Consider the following 13,715-nt stretch of genomic DNA (forward strand, 5'->3'; position numbering starts at 1 on the left):
TGGCTTCACATTAATCTACTGCACATAACTGATACACATACTGCTCTCGCACAGCCCTGGGTGTGTGTCTGTGTGTGTGTGTGTGTGTGTGTGTGTGTGTGTGTGTGTGTGTGTGTGTGTAAATAAAAAGGAGAAATAGAGATGAAAGGTGGTGAAAATGCGTAAAAACAGAGAAGGATAAAGAGCAAGGAAAAGAACAATAACATAAATGTGTATCTGGACATGCCATGAGAGTGTGTGTGTGTGTGTGTGGTCTACATGTGTGGGAGTATATGTGGTGTGTGTGTGCAGCACAAATTAAATTCTTTCCTCTTTCAGCCATATTAAAAGATGAGCTTATTCAGTCCCTAATAGAATTTGTCCTTCACAGGCGCCTGTTCTCTCCGCCGCCACAAAGAGAGAACAGAAAGGTTCTAATAATCAGCCCTTCTGTCAATTGGCCACTTTAAAAGCCTCGCCTTTCCCACGATATAATGTGATTATGAATACTTCAATCTCTCCTCCACTTGCACACTTTGTGCAAATCCCAAAGGCCGCAAATGAAGGAAAAAACCCGGCGCGTGTGTGTGTGTGTGTGTGTGTGTGTGTGTGTGTCCACCTGTCGCAGCTGACCACATACAAAGAGACGAGCGATGGAGTGATGATCGCCACATTTCTATTGATTTCATATCCAGCCCACATGTAAATCAATGAGCGGATAGACAGAGGGGCTGAATGGAGTGGAGCGCACACTCCCGCCCCGTGTCGCGGGGCAGAACGACTAATGACAGACGTATACGTACAGCAGAGAGAGCTGGTTCTGTCGTCTGATGAGGGCGTTCTTCTTGTTGACCAACATGAACCACTCCTGCATCATGGCCTCCTCCTCCTCCTTGTTGTTGCCTGCACACAAACACAGAGAAGCAGCGTTACACACATGATCGTACAACAGTTCAATAAGCTGTTGATATTTATTCCTCAGTTGTTTCCTTGAAGCCTGTTAAAGCCATAAAGACAGCTGCTTAGGAGTAAAGCCAGTATACCAACATCGGTTACATTCGAGCCGCAGCCGTCAGTCGATCAACACAGGAAGATCATCGATTCATTGTTGCTATTCTTAATGCAGAAATGCTCTTTCAGCCTCTCAAATATGGAGATGTCCTGCTTTCCTCTGCTTTACAGGATGTAAAACTGTCTTTGGGTTTTGGACTGATACAACATGACATTTAAAGACATCACCTCGGACTTTGAGAAACTAGGATGGACTTTTGTTATTATTGTCTGAACCAAAGAATGAATTGTTACTACTTGATGGATAAAAGGGAATCGTCTCATCATCTGTGTCTTTAAATGAGTGAATTAAAGCGCAGGGTGTATTCAGGCACGCACACACACACACACACACACACACACACACACATGATAATTGACTGTCTTTGTGCCACTGCAGAGTCAGTACATCCAGCAGATATTTATGTGTGTGTAAATACACTGCTCGCTTATGTTCCTTGTGTAAACATTCACATACTTCACACCATGTCTTCACAACGTCAATATGGCTTCAACCGGGGCGGGATTAACTCAGCGATTACCGTCGAGCGCCTTTACAGAGTGGAGCCTCTCACTGTAGGGCAATACGTATCCCAGCAATCACTCAGCGGGCCTTCAAAAAAATAAAACCCACGTCTCTGCAACTCTCCGACTCTTAGTGTAATACCTGTTCAGCACACGGAGAGCTAGCAAGGCTCAGATGCATGGCTAATGTAAGCTTCGCCCACGCCTGGGGCTAAAGCTCTATGCTGTAACTTACTTACAGGGTACAATGGGATGCGTACAACTGATACGGACAAAGCACGCGGAATGGAAACCTTTAAACGTTAGCAATGAAAAGCACCGGTCATGTTTGACCTGGAGTAAAGACTGGAAGAGGACCCGTCTATGCACACGGGGCATCTGTCGGCTGCTTTGTGGAACTGAAATCAGATCCTTTAAAGACCAGAGTTATGTTCATCTTAATGTCTTAATGTGTCAGAGGCACAAGACCACAACGACATCAAGCTTTAAACAAGTAAAATAAGCTTTTATTTTCAAATATGATCCGTCGACAATTAAGACAAAACCTTTAATCACATATTTGATTTAAAGCGACAGAGTCAGGCCTTTAAAATGTATAAACACGTTATTAAAGTTCTCCTACAAATAATTACAGAGTATAAAACTGATATTTGTTTCGAGTCTTTCCAGATGAATTACGACATTGGAGTAAATGACAGGCTGTGACCAGATGGAGACACGTCGGTGCTCTTTCTCTCCCTCATTGTGTAAATTCACTCTGCTGTGGTCAGTTTACTGAGCACCGTTTGTTTCTAGAACTGGGATATAAGCTTTGTGGCACTTGAGGCCATTCAAACAGCGACAGCAGCAATAATCTGACACTCAGTGCGTCTGTGAAGAGAAAGAAACGGATGAAAACAGAGGACGCCAGATGAAAGATGGTCTTAAGGCTTATGTTATTATCTCTCCCTTTCTCAAGAGGCTTTAATAGCTGGGAAGCTATGACAGGCATCATAACAGAATTAACACTAAGAAGACATTTCATACCACTTATTTATTAATTGGGAGCCCTCTGAATAACAAGAACAGCATTGGTGTGCTGTACACCGGATGTTTTATATTTCTCATCCTTCTTTTTGATGGATTCAAACATCGAGTGTGTCGAGCTCTTTGCACTCGTGCTTTTATTGCACGAATATAAACTTAAAAACAATAAGTTTGCAGCTTGACGGGAACCTGAATCTGATCACAATCTGTGCAAAGAGACGGCCGATGCAGCTGCTCAGGACAGAAGCACCTCAGTCAGACACACTGCAGCTCATTGCAGAGGGAGTGTTGGGTCCGCTGCGTCATCCACGACAAAAGGCAGGCGCGTGGATGTGTGCGCGGACACCGGTGAGTGTGTGGACATTTGTGATACTCTGAGCCAGCAGATGTATGTAATTTCATTTAGGAGGGTGGAGCGGGAGGAGGGGGAGAGAAAAAAAAAAAAGAAGAAGCGAATGAAAGAAAGCTTCAGGATTTAGCGGAATCGGGGGCTCGTGGATTACTGTAGTCAACTTTGAAACGGACGACACTCGGAGGGGGGATAAAGCCGGCGCTGACAGGTCATTGTGCTGCCTCGAAGTCAAATAAAACAAGCAAATAATAATGGCAAATATTAAGCTCCTGTGACATTGTGGCGAGGCGGGCTGGAAGACGAGGGGGGATTATAAAGCTATATCCCCCACCGCTAGCCAGCCAGCAGCTACCAGCCAACCACCAGCCGCATTTTATGAAAGGAGGGAGGGGAGGAGAAGGGAGGGAGAGAAAGTAAAGGAGGAGCGGGAATAGAGAAAGGCAGGGAGGTCAGAGGAAAGGTAGGATAGGAGGAAGGAGAAAGGGAGAGATGGACAGAGGGGAAAATGGTGAGCGTGGAAGCGAGTGGAGGAGGGAGGGGAGTGAAAAAGGGCAAGCAGGTGAGCGATTTCAAAGCCAAGAAAGAAAGGAGGGGACGGCGGGAGGACGAGTAGCGCAGGACGCTCGACAGCTGCTCAGCATCCTCCTCCCTTCACTCAAGGGTTCCACAGTTGAACTCTGACCTCCAGATACTACCTGACTCTTAAAGAGACAGAGGTGTGCCTGCCATCGAGTCACATTCACTGGGTGTCCTGTTTGGGGTTTTATCACCCATCAAATATAAATAGAAGACACATTAGATAGTGGACAACTTTATTCAATAACAACAGCGACTGCAATGTTGACTAAGAATTATTTTTCACTTGATTAATTGCTTCTTCTGAAATCTCAGTTTCACAGAGCACAAGGGTGTTTTTATAACATTGAAAATTCTCATCACGTTTGTCAAATTAATTAAATGATTAGTTGATTATTACAATTGTTCTTAACCAATCAATCGACTAATCTGTGAGCACTAATGTTAACATAATTTAATCTGTCACTAAATGAAATAAAAAAACTGTTCAAAGCGACGGCTGTTTGGGTTTTAAATGCTTAGTAAGAGCTGCACTGAAGTAAGGCTGTAATGCAGGGTTGGAGGTGTGAATCCCAGTCTTTCTAAAGATGGATCCCCTCTGTGCACTGTAATGAGCGCGCCCACCAAATGGCATATGTTAAGAGTGACAACAACAGAGGAAAAAACTGTTGTATGAAGACAAATGGTGTAAATATCCCTGGCAAGCACCGCTGACACTGTGTCTGTGAATCCAGCCTTGGCTCTGAGAAGCTGTGGATCCATGCTGGCTCTCAGGGGGCCATCTTGGATCAAAGCATCTGGCGGTTTGGCATGTTGCATTCTGGGTCTTGCTGCTTGCCTTACACGCCGTTTCTCAGAGCTCAACACAGAGCAAAGAAAACAAGCCAAAATCTGCTGAGACTGCAGCAATAAGTTTGGCACCGGGACAATGTTTGATCAGGACATCAAAGGATGAGTGAAACATGTCTGATGGAGATACACAGGGTTTCCCCACCCCACCTTTATCGTCATTAATATCACGTTTGGTGTTCCCTCAGCTATCAATGTGGCTGCGATGGTGAGAAACACACAAGATACAATCAACTCAGACACACACACACACACACACACACACACAGCCAAGATACAACTGATACACACATCCCGACAACCCCTCTATCTGATAGCCCGTCTCCCCCTTCTCTGGTTTCACCCTCTGTGTCATTGTATGCCGGTTGTGTCTGTGACACAAACTGCCGCGTGGAGGGAGACTGTTATCCTGAAGGAATGAAGAAAGGCTGGTTACAAAAGGGTCAATGTGTGTTTGTATGCATCCATAAGAGAGTAAGAAATGAAAGACAGGGGAAAGACAGCCTGAGCCTCTATAGCCAAATAAGATTAAGATAGCTATCTTGGCCAATGTTCCATTCAGTGTAGATAGGAATAATGAAACCCACCCTGAGGTGGTCAAACTGCTGCTGGCCTGCGCTGGTTTTTAATTAAGTGTGTAATGCTACTATGCTAGGTCTCACTAAATGCATGCAAGGAGTAGCTTGAGTGATTAAATACTCTTGTAAATGGACTCTTTTCAGTTGCTAAGGATCCAAACAGCTGCCAGGCATACAAGCAGCAATAACATAGTTGTATTTGTACATTAATTGATTTCTTTCTTTGTGTGTGTCATGCACACAAAGTGTCCAAACCGCGTGGGTTTACAAGTTGCAGTACTCAAAAGTTATTTTACGACTCTCTCTCAAACTCCTCTCCAAAGCCTGGCAGATAAAACCTGCTCAACTCTTCGTAGTCATCCAGCCAAAGTAAACCAATATAAGTGGAGTTAATGTTACTACATACGTTCATCCCTGATGTCCTTCTATACAGGACAGGGAAACAGAAAGTGAATCTCATGTTCACCTGGCTCACACAACAAGTACAGTACGTCCTCCTCTCGCCTGCTTGTACAGTGTGTTTGTTTACACACATTAGCTTGATGCTAACACTACACGTCTCTTGGTTCATCCGGCCTCAAAGTGCACACACTTAATTGTTGCTTGGTGACTGAAGCAGCCACCAAGAGGTGAACTGCTGCATCTTACCATCAATGTGCAGTCAATTATCTGTTTAATTAATCTTTCCATCAATGAAATGTCAAAGTGGTAAAAACACAAACAACTCAGAAATCCCCAGAGGCCAAGATGGAATATTAAAATAGTCCAAAACCCACATTTATAATTATGTCAAGCTGCAAATAGCAAATGAATCATTAAAGTGATTAAGCGATTCTAAAAATGCTCGTCAATTCATTTTCTGTCAGACAAATTGACTCATTGCTTCAGTGCAATTAGTCACTTTAGTCAATTAGTCAATACTGGGGGCAACACTTTGACCTTCCAGTGACGAGACAGCCTTCAGACCGGCAGGCCACTTACCAACTACAGCTTATTTGTTTAAACATTACGTCATCACTCCATGAAATATGGTAAGTGGATAAGCAGGAAGTCCCACTTCTTCTCTCTGTGCCTTGAAGGAGGGGGCTTGGATAACGGGGGAAATGAACGAGACAGAAAGAGAAAAACATTAAAAGCTGTGATCACAGCACGTTCATCTCATTTCTTATCCCACCATTTTGCCATTTAATCCAATAGCTGCTAATCCAATTTGTCTATCGGACATGTAAAAAGGCGGGGAGGAGGAGGAGGGGACGGACGGGGAGGAGGCGGAGGGGACGGGAGGACGTAGAGCTGAACTTCTCGTCTGTGCCCAAGTCACTTTCTGAATTGCTGTTTATTTAGGGACGAGCCGCACTAGTGTCTCTCCCATCGTTCTCTCCATCCGACCGTCAAGCCCGTCTGATATGAGCGGGGATCAGGGAAGATGAAAGCCAAAGACGCATGAAAGGAAATGTGAAAAAGAAGGAATAAAAAGAACAGGATGAACATTGTTTCCTGTGATTAGGTAAGAGCTCGTTAAAAGGCTGTCACTGCAGCGATGTGAATATGCATGACAGGCCTAATCAGAGAGTTCTGTGGCGAGGACCGGAGGGGGGGGGGGGGGGGGGGGGGGGGGGGACTGTGCGCAAGTACTGAAGACTTGATTTAATTAATGTGAGTAGAGGAGTTTCTTGTTAGGCTTGTAAGCAAGAAATTCAGCTTGAGCCATAAAGCATATTCTAAAGCCAGTTTCTTTCACGCTGGAGGAGATTTTCAGTTTCACGTGAAGAAAATCTTCTTCATCTTCCAACGTTACAGTCAAAGAAGGACATTTTATCTTACATAAAGCTTGTGTTGAGCAATAAACACCGAGTGCAACAGTTGCTGCAATTACCAAATCAGCAACATTACAACACTTGTGTGTAAGAATCGACCCCCTCCCTCCTCAAACCTCTCCTCTACATTTCACATGTGATTCCTCCTGCTCTGCCCTCTTCTATTCTGCTCTCCACTGGAGTGCTGCTGAGGGCTCCTTTTTCCGGGGAGGCTTGTTCGAGGCCTTTTTAGCCGCCCTCAATGGCACAATGGTCCCAGCGTATAGAGCAGATTCCTGCTTTATTGAACCTGTGTATAATGTCTGCTGAATGGAACACATTAACCGATTCACACTCACCTCCCTCCCCCCCCCCCCCCCCCGGATAGGAGAAGGAGAAAAGTAAAATAAGAAAAAGAAAAAAGAAAAACCTTCTCTCACACTGAGCCACAATGACTGCCTTTTCCACCGGTGTCATTTGTCAACCACTGCTTGCTTTACAGCGTACAAAGGAGGTGGAGGTGGGGGGGGAGAAGCAGGAGTGGGGTGTTGACTGGCAGACGGATGAATTGGGTCTTTTCCATAATCATAAGTGGGGGTGCATAATTATTTGTTTCCAGTTCCAAAGTGTGTTAAAGTGCATGTTTCAGTCAGTGTGGAGATGTTGGGCAGGAAGCTGCATTAATGATCTCATGGGATGATTTACATCTTCATAATGAATAATAATAAAATCAGCACGGGGCAAATGTTAAGATGTTGAAGAAGGGTTTGAAATGAACACCTGTTGAGGTGTTAATGGGATATAAAGGCTCACCTGCCACAATGATCACAATGCACGATGATACTGGCACGTCATCAACAGATAAAGGCTTTAAAAATACATTAAGTTAGAAGAAGTTCTCTTATTTATACTTAACAATAGCTTAATAATATGTTAATTCCACTACAGGAGAGACTTGATGTTAAGTGGATATACATATGTATATATCGCATGTCGTCATCGCCCCAAAATGATTTGAAGAATATCAGCACATCTCCAAAAATCCAATATCGTGCATCCGTTAAATACAAACTGATATTTGCCATTTTCAGACTTCGTAACTCTGTCTTCTAGAAATAAGATTTGTAAAGCGCTCATTTCTTTTGCACGATCATTTCGGAGGTATTGTACAGTAACTGCTGCTTGGATCATGCTCACGGACAAATGTGGTGAAGGAAGTGCTTTGTTTTGTCACAAGCTGCACGGAAGTGGTAGGAAGGGTGGATGGTGGTCGTGCAAAGAGAGGAACTCTGACACCTGAGACTCGGGTTAAGATCCTGAGTCCTGCTTGTGTTTAGGATTAGGCATCAGTCGCACTTAAAGTTAAAAGGTTTTGGTACATTTTGTATTTTAAAACTTGTCTCGTCTCGTGCTTCAAGTCGGCGTTGAATCATCTGTCCCGACACCTTGTGCTGCGAGTTCCTACACATAACCCCAAACTTTAATTACAACAAGCAGATACTGTAGGAACACCAGCGAACTGTGAATTAAACTGTTGCAGATACGTCTAATATGGATATTTGAGACTTTTACATTTCTATTCAAGTATTTGCTATTGTACAAAAGTCGGTATATCTTGCAAAAGTAAGTGCCATTACATTTGTTCTCATGCAGCCCTGATCATGAGCACCGTTTCAAGGGGAGATGATCTATAGACGGGAGGATTGCCAAAGCCTTTTTTAATGAGCAGGAGAGTGTGTAGTATATATATATATGCAGCTCCTATCATGTCACTGTTTGAACATTTGTGTTCAGAGACCATGTTAAACACAGACGATAGGTTTGTCCTGCTAATGTGTTTCCTCCTCTCTCTTAAACACACACGCCTCCTTGCTCTCCTCTGTGTATACACACGCACACGCACACACACACACACACACACCCTTGGGCAAACACGTCTGACCTCAGCGCTAACAGTCGACCAACCTCCAGATACCTCTCATTCCTCCACCTTAGAGGTTAAGAAGAGGTGGGGGCTCAGGCAAACAGAGTTCATATAATAGACTCACTCTAGAGATGAAATGTTCATATTGGGAGTCTTCGCTGTACACACACACACACACACACACACACACACACACACACACACAGGGGTGGGCTGCGTCATTTACGTTATTTAGCTCTTCTTTAACTTTCTCTACCTTCTGGTTTTAAGTATTTAAATGAAATATGTTTAAGAGTTAAACTTAAGTATTTGATAACTATATTAAGGGACTTAAATGAGGTCAAACTCTAACAAAACAAATGCCGAGTATTTATCAGTTTGTCTGGCAGAACCAGCCAAGCTGTGACAATCACACAAATACAATCCTCCCCCCTCCTCAACTCGACCCCCACACCTACCTCCCTCCCTCCCTCCCTCCCTCGCCCACTCCATCAAATTGTGTTTTTGCTACAAATCAATAAACATTATCAGAGAGTGGCAGACTATGGGCTGGTGGAGGCAGCCTCTGTCTGTTAAAGCCCACACCCGCCCTGTCTCTATCACAGCCTGGGTGAGAAGGCCAGGAGGAAACAGAAAGACACACACACACAAGAGAAGGTAGGGAACACACACACACACCACACACACTTAAAGTAAACATAAGATAGAAGCAGAATACATGCAGACACAAATGGCCATGCTCGATGATCAAACAGCAAGTCTTTGATGCATGTACCGTCCTACAGGGAGCGCTTTCACACATCCATACACAGACAGTAGAAAACAATCAAAGTGGAAAAGAAAAGAACAGCAGTGAAGCATTTAAGAGTTGAACAATAATCTGAACAGTACAGCACAGGCTGTTTTGACCATGCCACTCAACGGCAACAGCGACTTTCAACACTCCCTAACCCATTACGCCGCTGCATCACTACTCTGCTTGTCAGCTCGTTTTAGCTTTGACGTCAGAAATCCCCTCTCTCTCTCCGACGCTCTAAAAGAACCATTTAACTGAGCTCTAAATAAGATGATTTTCAACCTGTCCCCACTTAGCTTGGGGCTGGAAAAGGGAAATCAGGGGGCCTGCCATACACCATTTCTCAATTACCTTTCTCATTATTATCACCCGTGTTCATTACTACTATTATCATCCTCCCTTTTCTATTGCACCCCCCCACTTTAGGCTAGCTCAGGCCGTCGTGGCTGTCGCGTTGGATGAAGAGAAGAAACGAGAGCGGCAGAATCGAGAGCTTTTAGCAAGGCCAGAGCACTTCAGGTAATTAATATAGCAAGAGGGGGCAGAGAAGAGGAGACGGAGAATATGTGAGTGTGTGTTTTTGCTGAAACGCCTGATTGGGGAGCTCACCTGCAGATACCCCCTAAAAGGTATTTCATTAGCGAGCCTTTTACCATACAAGCAGAGGAACAAAGCCTCGGTTACGCCTGTCTCCACTCCAACTCAACGGGGCCCTCCAGGAGGCCTGTAGCTGTGTGTGGGAAGAGCAAAGAAGAGTGGAGGAGCAGAGAGGAGAGGCTATCCCCGTTCATAATCTCATGACAAAAGGCAAAAAGGCATCATCCTATTAACAGCGTGATCTTCACTAGCTCATGCTAGCTCCTTTCCACAGGGGGCTCTCTTTTATTATTAAGGTGAGTGGGTGATCGGGAGCAGGAAAGGCGCCTGGCGCCTCCTTATTAGCCCTGGGACAAGAGTAGGTATGGAGGGGGAGAGGAGAGGGGAGAGACCCCATGCTAGGGTCCTGCTTGGTGCCTTTTTCTATTCTTCAGAATGAGAGCCTTTGCTTGGACCTTTGGGGGCTGGCTCCTATTAAGCTTCAGTGATACAACACAAAGTGAGAGATTCTTCAATCAAACACCTCAACACCAGTGGTGATGCTCACTGGGAAAACATCTTCAGCTCCACCTGTTTCAACTCATTTCAACTCAGAACCACTACATTAACACGCTCAGCCATCAGGGGAAGTCTTACTTTAAATATTGTGAAAGCTGCTGCTCTACGTTTATTCTGTATTTGTGTTGTGATCTTATGATGGAGCCATCCAAGCTCAAATAATGGCCAAGATTCACTTCCTGATAGCTGGTGTGCACATTACGCTGGGTAGGTAAGTTATTTTTGGCGTTATTGGGCAAAATGTCTATAATAACCTTTTAGCATATTGTAATTCAGATGATACCTCAGGGGAGGCAATTTTCTGGAAAAGGCAAAAACCTGCTATAATTTGAAGATACTGCCCTCCTCCTGCAGCTCTCCCCCATCTGTCCCGACCCCCACGGGCACGCGCTTATATAATATATATTATATAATATAAACTCTGAGAACTACAGCCCTGTTTTGTGATTCCATGCTCTAGCTAGCAACAATATCGTCAAAGCGTTTCAGAGACAGTTGCTGCTAATAGCTTAGCCTTCTGCTAACTGTAGCCGAGAGCAGAAGACGAGCTCCTTGATGAGTCCGTCTTCCTTTCTTGGGTTGCTTTGCAGTGTAGGCAGTTGTTAACAATGCTAGAATAGCAACTTTCCCAGCATAATATTCCACCGTTAAATCAGGTTTTCATTTTGTGCGTCTGTATTTGTAGAACAGCCAATAGGAACACCCTATTCTGAAATGACCTGTGATGTAATTGGCCAAATATTCCCGTCACAAGCTAGATTTTCTAAAGGCTGAAAACAGAGCCAAGAGGAGGTGCAAACATTATTATGGATGATGCCAAAAATAAACTGCCTACCGCGGCTTTAACAATTCAACTTATCTGTCTATTGAGAGAGAGAGAGAGAGAGAGAGAGAGAGAGAGAGAGAGAAGAAGAGAGAGGAGAGAGAGAGAGAACATAGAGACGAGAGAGACAGAGACAGAGAGAGAGAGAGAGAGAGACAGAGAGATGAAGAGAGAGAGGAGAGAGAAGAGAGACAGAAAGAGAGAGAAGAGAGAGATCCTCTCTATCCTCTCTCTCCCTCCCTCAGCTCTCTTCTTTGTCTCTCTATCTCTTCTTTCCTCTCTCTCTCCTTTCTCTCCCTCCTAGAGAGCTCTAATTCCACCCTCGCACCGACTACTCCTCGACAATTTCTCTATAGATATCTCCCAGACTCTATAGCCCTAAACATAGAGATAAGATAACTCACAATAAAGATAGACTAGATAGAGATACATGATACATATGAGATAATGAATAGAAGATCATATAGATACTAGATGATACATAGAAGAGAGAGAGAGAAGAGACAGAGAGAGGAAGAGACAGAGGGATAGACAAGAAGAGAGAATAGATACAGAGAGAGAGAGCGACGCAGAGATAGAGAGATGATAAGGTGAGAGGAGAGACAGAGAGAGAGACAGAGAGCATGAGAGAGAGAGGTACAGAGAGGAGCAGAGAGAGAGAGACATATATAGGACAGAGAGAGAGAGGACGATAGAGACAGAGAGAGAGACTATAGTAAGAGAGATGACATAGAGAGAGACATCAGATAGAGAGAGAGACAGAGAGCAGAGAGGAGAGACAGAGAGAGAGAGAGAGATTAGAGATTAGAGATTAGAGATTATTAGTTTTTCAGTTTGAGTGTTTTGTCTCCTGCCCAGTGGGGGTGCGTGCGATAGCCTCAGGTTACACTGGGGAATTGTGGGAAACAGTAGCCTGAGCTGTTTGTGAAGCTGCTTAATAAATATCAATGTAATGTTTAATAAAAGGTAAATATAATTTGGTTCTCTTGGTGTTCCTTCCTTTATTGCTACTTTTATATACTTTGTTCCATTTTATTTCTGTATTCTAATTTAAATATTCATCACGTAAGATATGATATGAAACTGTGGCTTGTTTTATACACCTGCACTAAGAGACCACTGAACGATCACGCATGTCTGCTCCTGATTGGGACGTCCCAGAAGAAAGCAAACTAAATGAGGGCGTGCAGCAGGAGGAGCAACAAGTCTCCAACGTGCAGATTCTCAAAAATGTGTCTAGGATGTTCAAATCTTATGACACACACACACTATGTAGAACTACACTACACACAACTACTCCATAGTTTACTTCCTTCTTACTTCCTCCTTTTTTAAAGGTTCCTAAATCCAGCTGGAGCATGTTTATATACGTGTGCACAGGTTTGCCCTGCAGCAACACCCCCTGCTCAAACACGTGCACACTTCAATTACCAATTTAATAAATGTTACATGCGTCTTATTAAAGACGCTTTAACAGAACCTTTATGCGATGCGGCTTCGTAAGAGTAATTTAGTGTGATAGAAAGAACTTTGAGGGAATAAAAAGGTACGTCAGCGTACAGATACTGAAGAGATGCACTTCTGCCAACTCCACGGCTTACAACCTGCCACACACACACCTCTCATCATCATCATCGTCCTCCATTCTCCTCTGTAGCCCAGTAGAAAGCCTGTGATGACCTGGGTGTGTAGCTTATTAACCTCCCCATCAGTTCTTATCAGCCAATGAATAGCCCAGTCATCTGCCCCTCCTCCTGAATCTAAGGGTGAAAGATTTCTCCTCAACGTCAGGACTATAATTCAATCCACACGCAAATCATTTAAGGTGAACGCACACACACACACACCGCACCCACACGCACACGCACACGCACACACGCCAATGGTAACATTTTGTCAACCGTAGTCCTGGTGGGCTTCCAAGACTGGCGTGGACCAGATGTTACTGAAATGATCTACAATTGGAGAAAACAACAGAAGGGATGCACATGGTTTGTGTGTGTGTACTTGTGTGCCCGCCTGCCTGCATGTTAGGGTGTGTGTGTGTGTGTGTGTGTGTGTGGTGTGTGTGTGTGTGTGTGTGAGGGCCAGAATAATTAATGGCTGATTTCTCCCCTTGCTTTGATGGCATTAAGAGCCCTCTTCTTCTCAATGTGCCGCGTTAAATGCTTTTCTCTCCTTCTCTCTTCCCTCCGTCTCTCCCTTCTTCTTTTTGACAAGCAGGGCCACCCAGCTGAAAGCAACTGATGCAAAACGCCGGAGTAATCCCCCCCGCTCCCTCCCCAT

At 44.3% G+C, this 13,715-nt stretch overlaps 1 protein-coding gene across 1 annotated transcript in view; it reads right to left on the reverse strand.

The window, feature by feature from the left end:
- The window catches only part of ehbp1 (EH domain binding protein 1), a 114,615-nt gene that overhangs the window by 8,760 nt on the left and 92,140 nt on the right, over window positions 1-13,715 (reverse strand). The window contains 1 exon segment of the mRNA XM_029450252.1: window positions 783-880. Within this exon segment, the coding sequence (XP_029306112.1) occupies window positions 783-880 (98 nt within the window).

Source organism: Cottoperca gobio, chromosome 15 (assembly GCF_900634415.1).
Source record: "Cottoperca gobio chromosome 15, fCotGob3.1, whole genome shotgun sequence".
NCBI classification, from domain to species: Eukaryota; Metazoa; Chordata; class Actinopteri; order Perciformes; family Bovichtidae; genus Cottoperca; species Cottoperca gobio.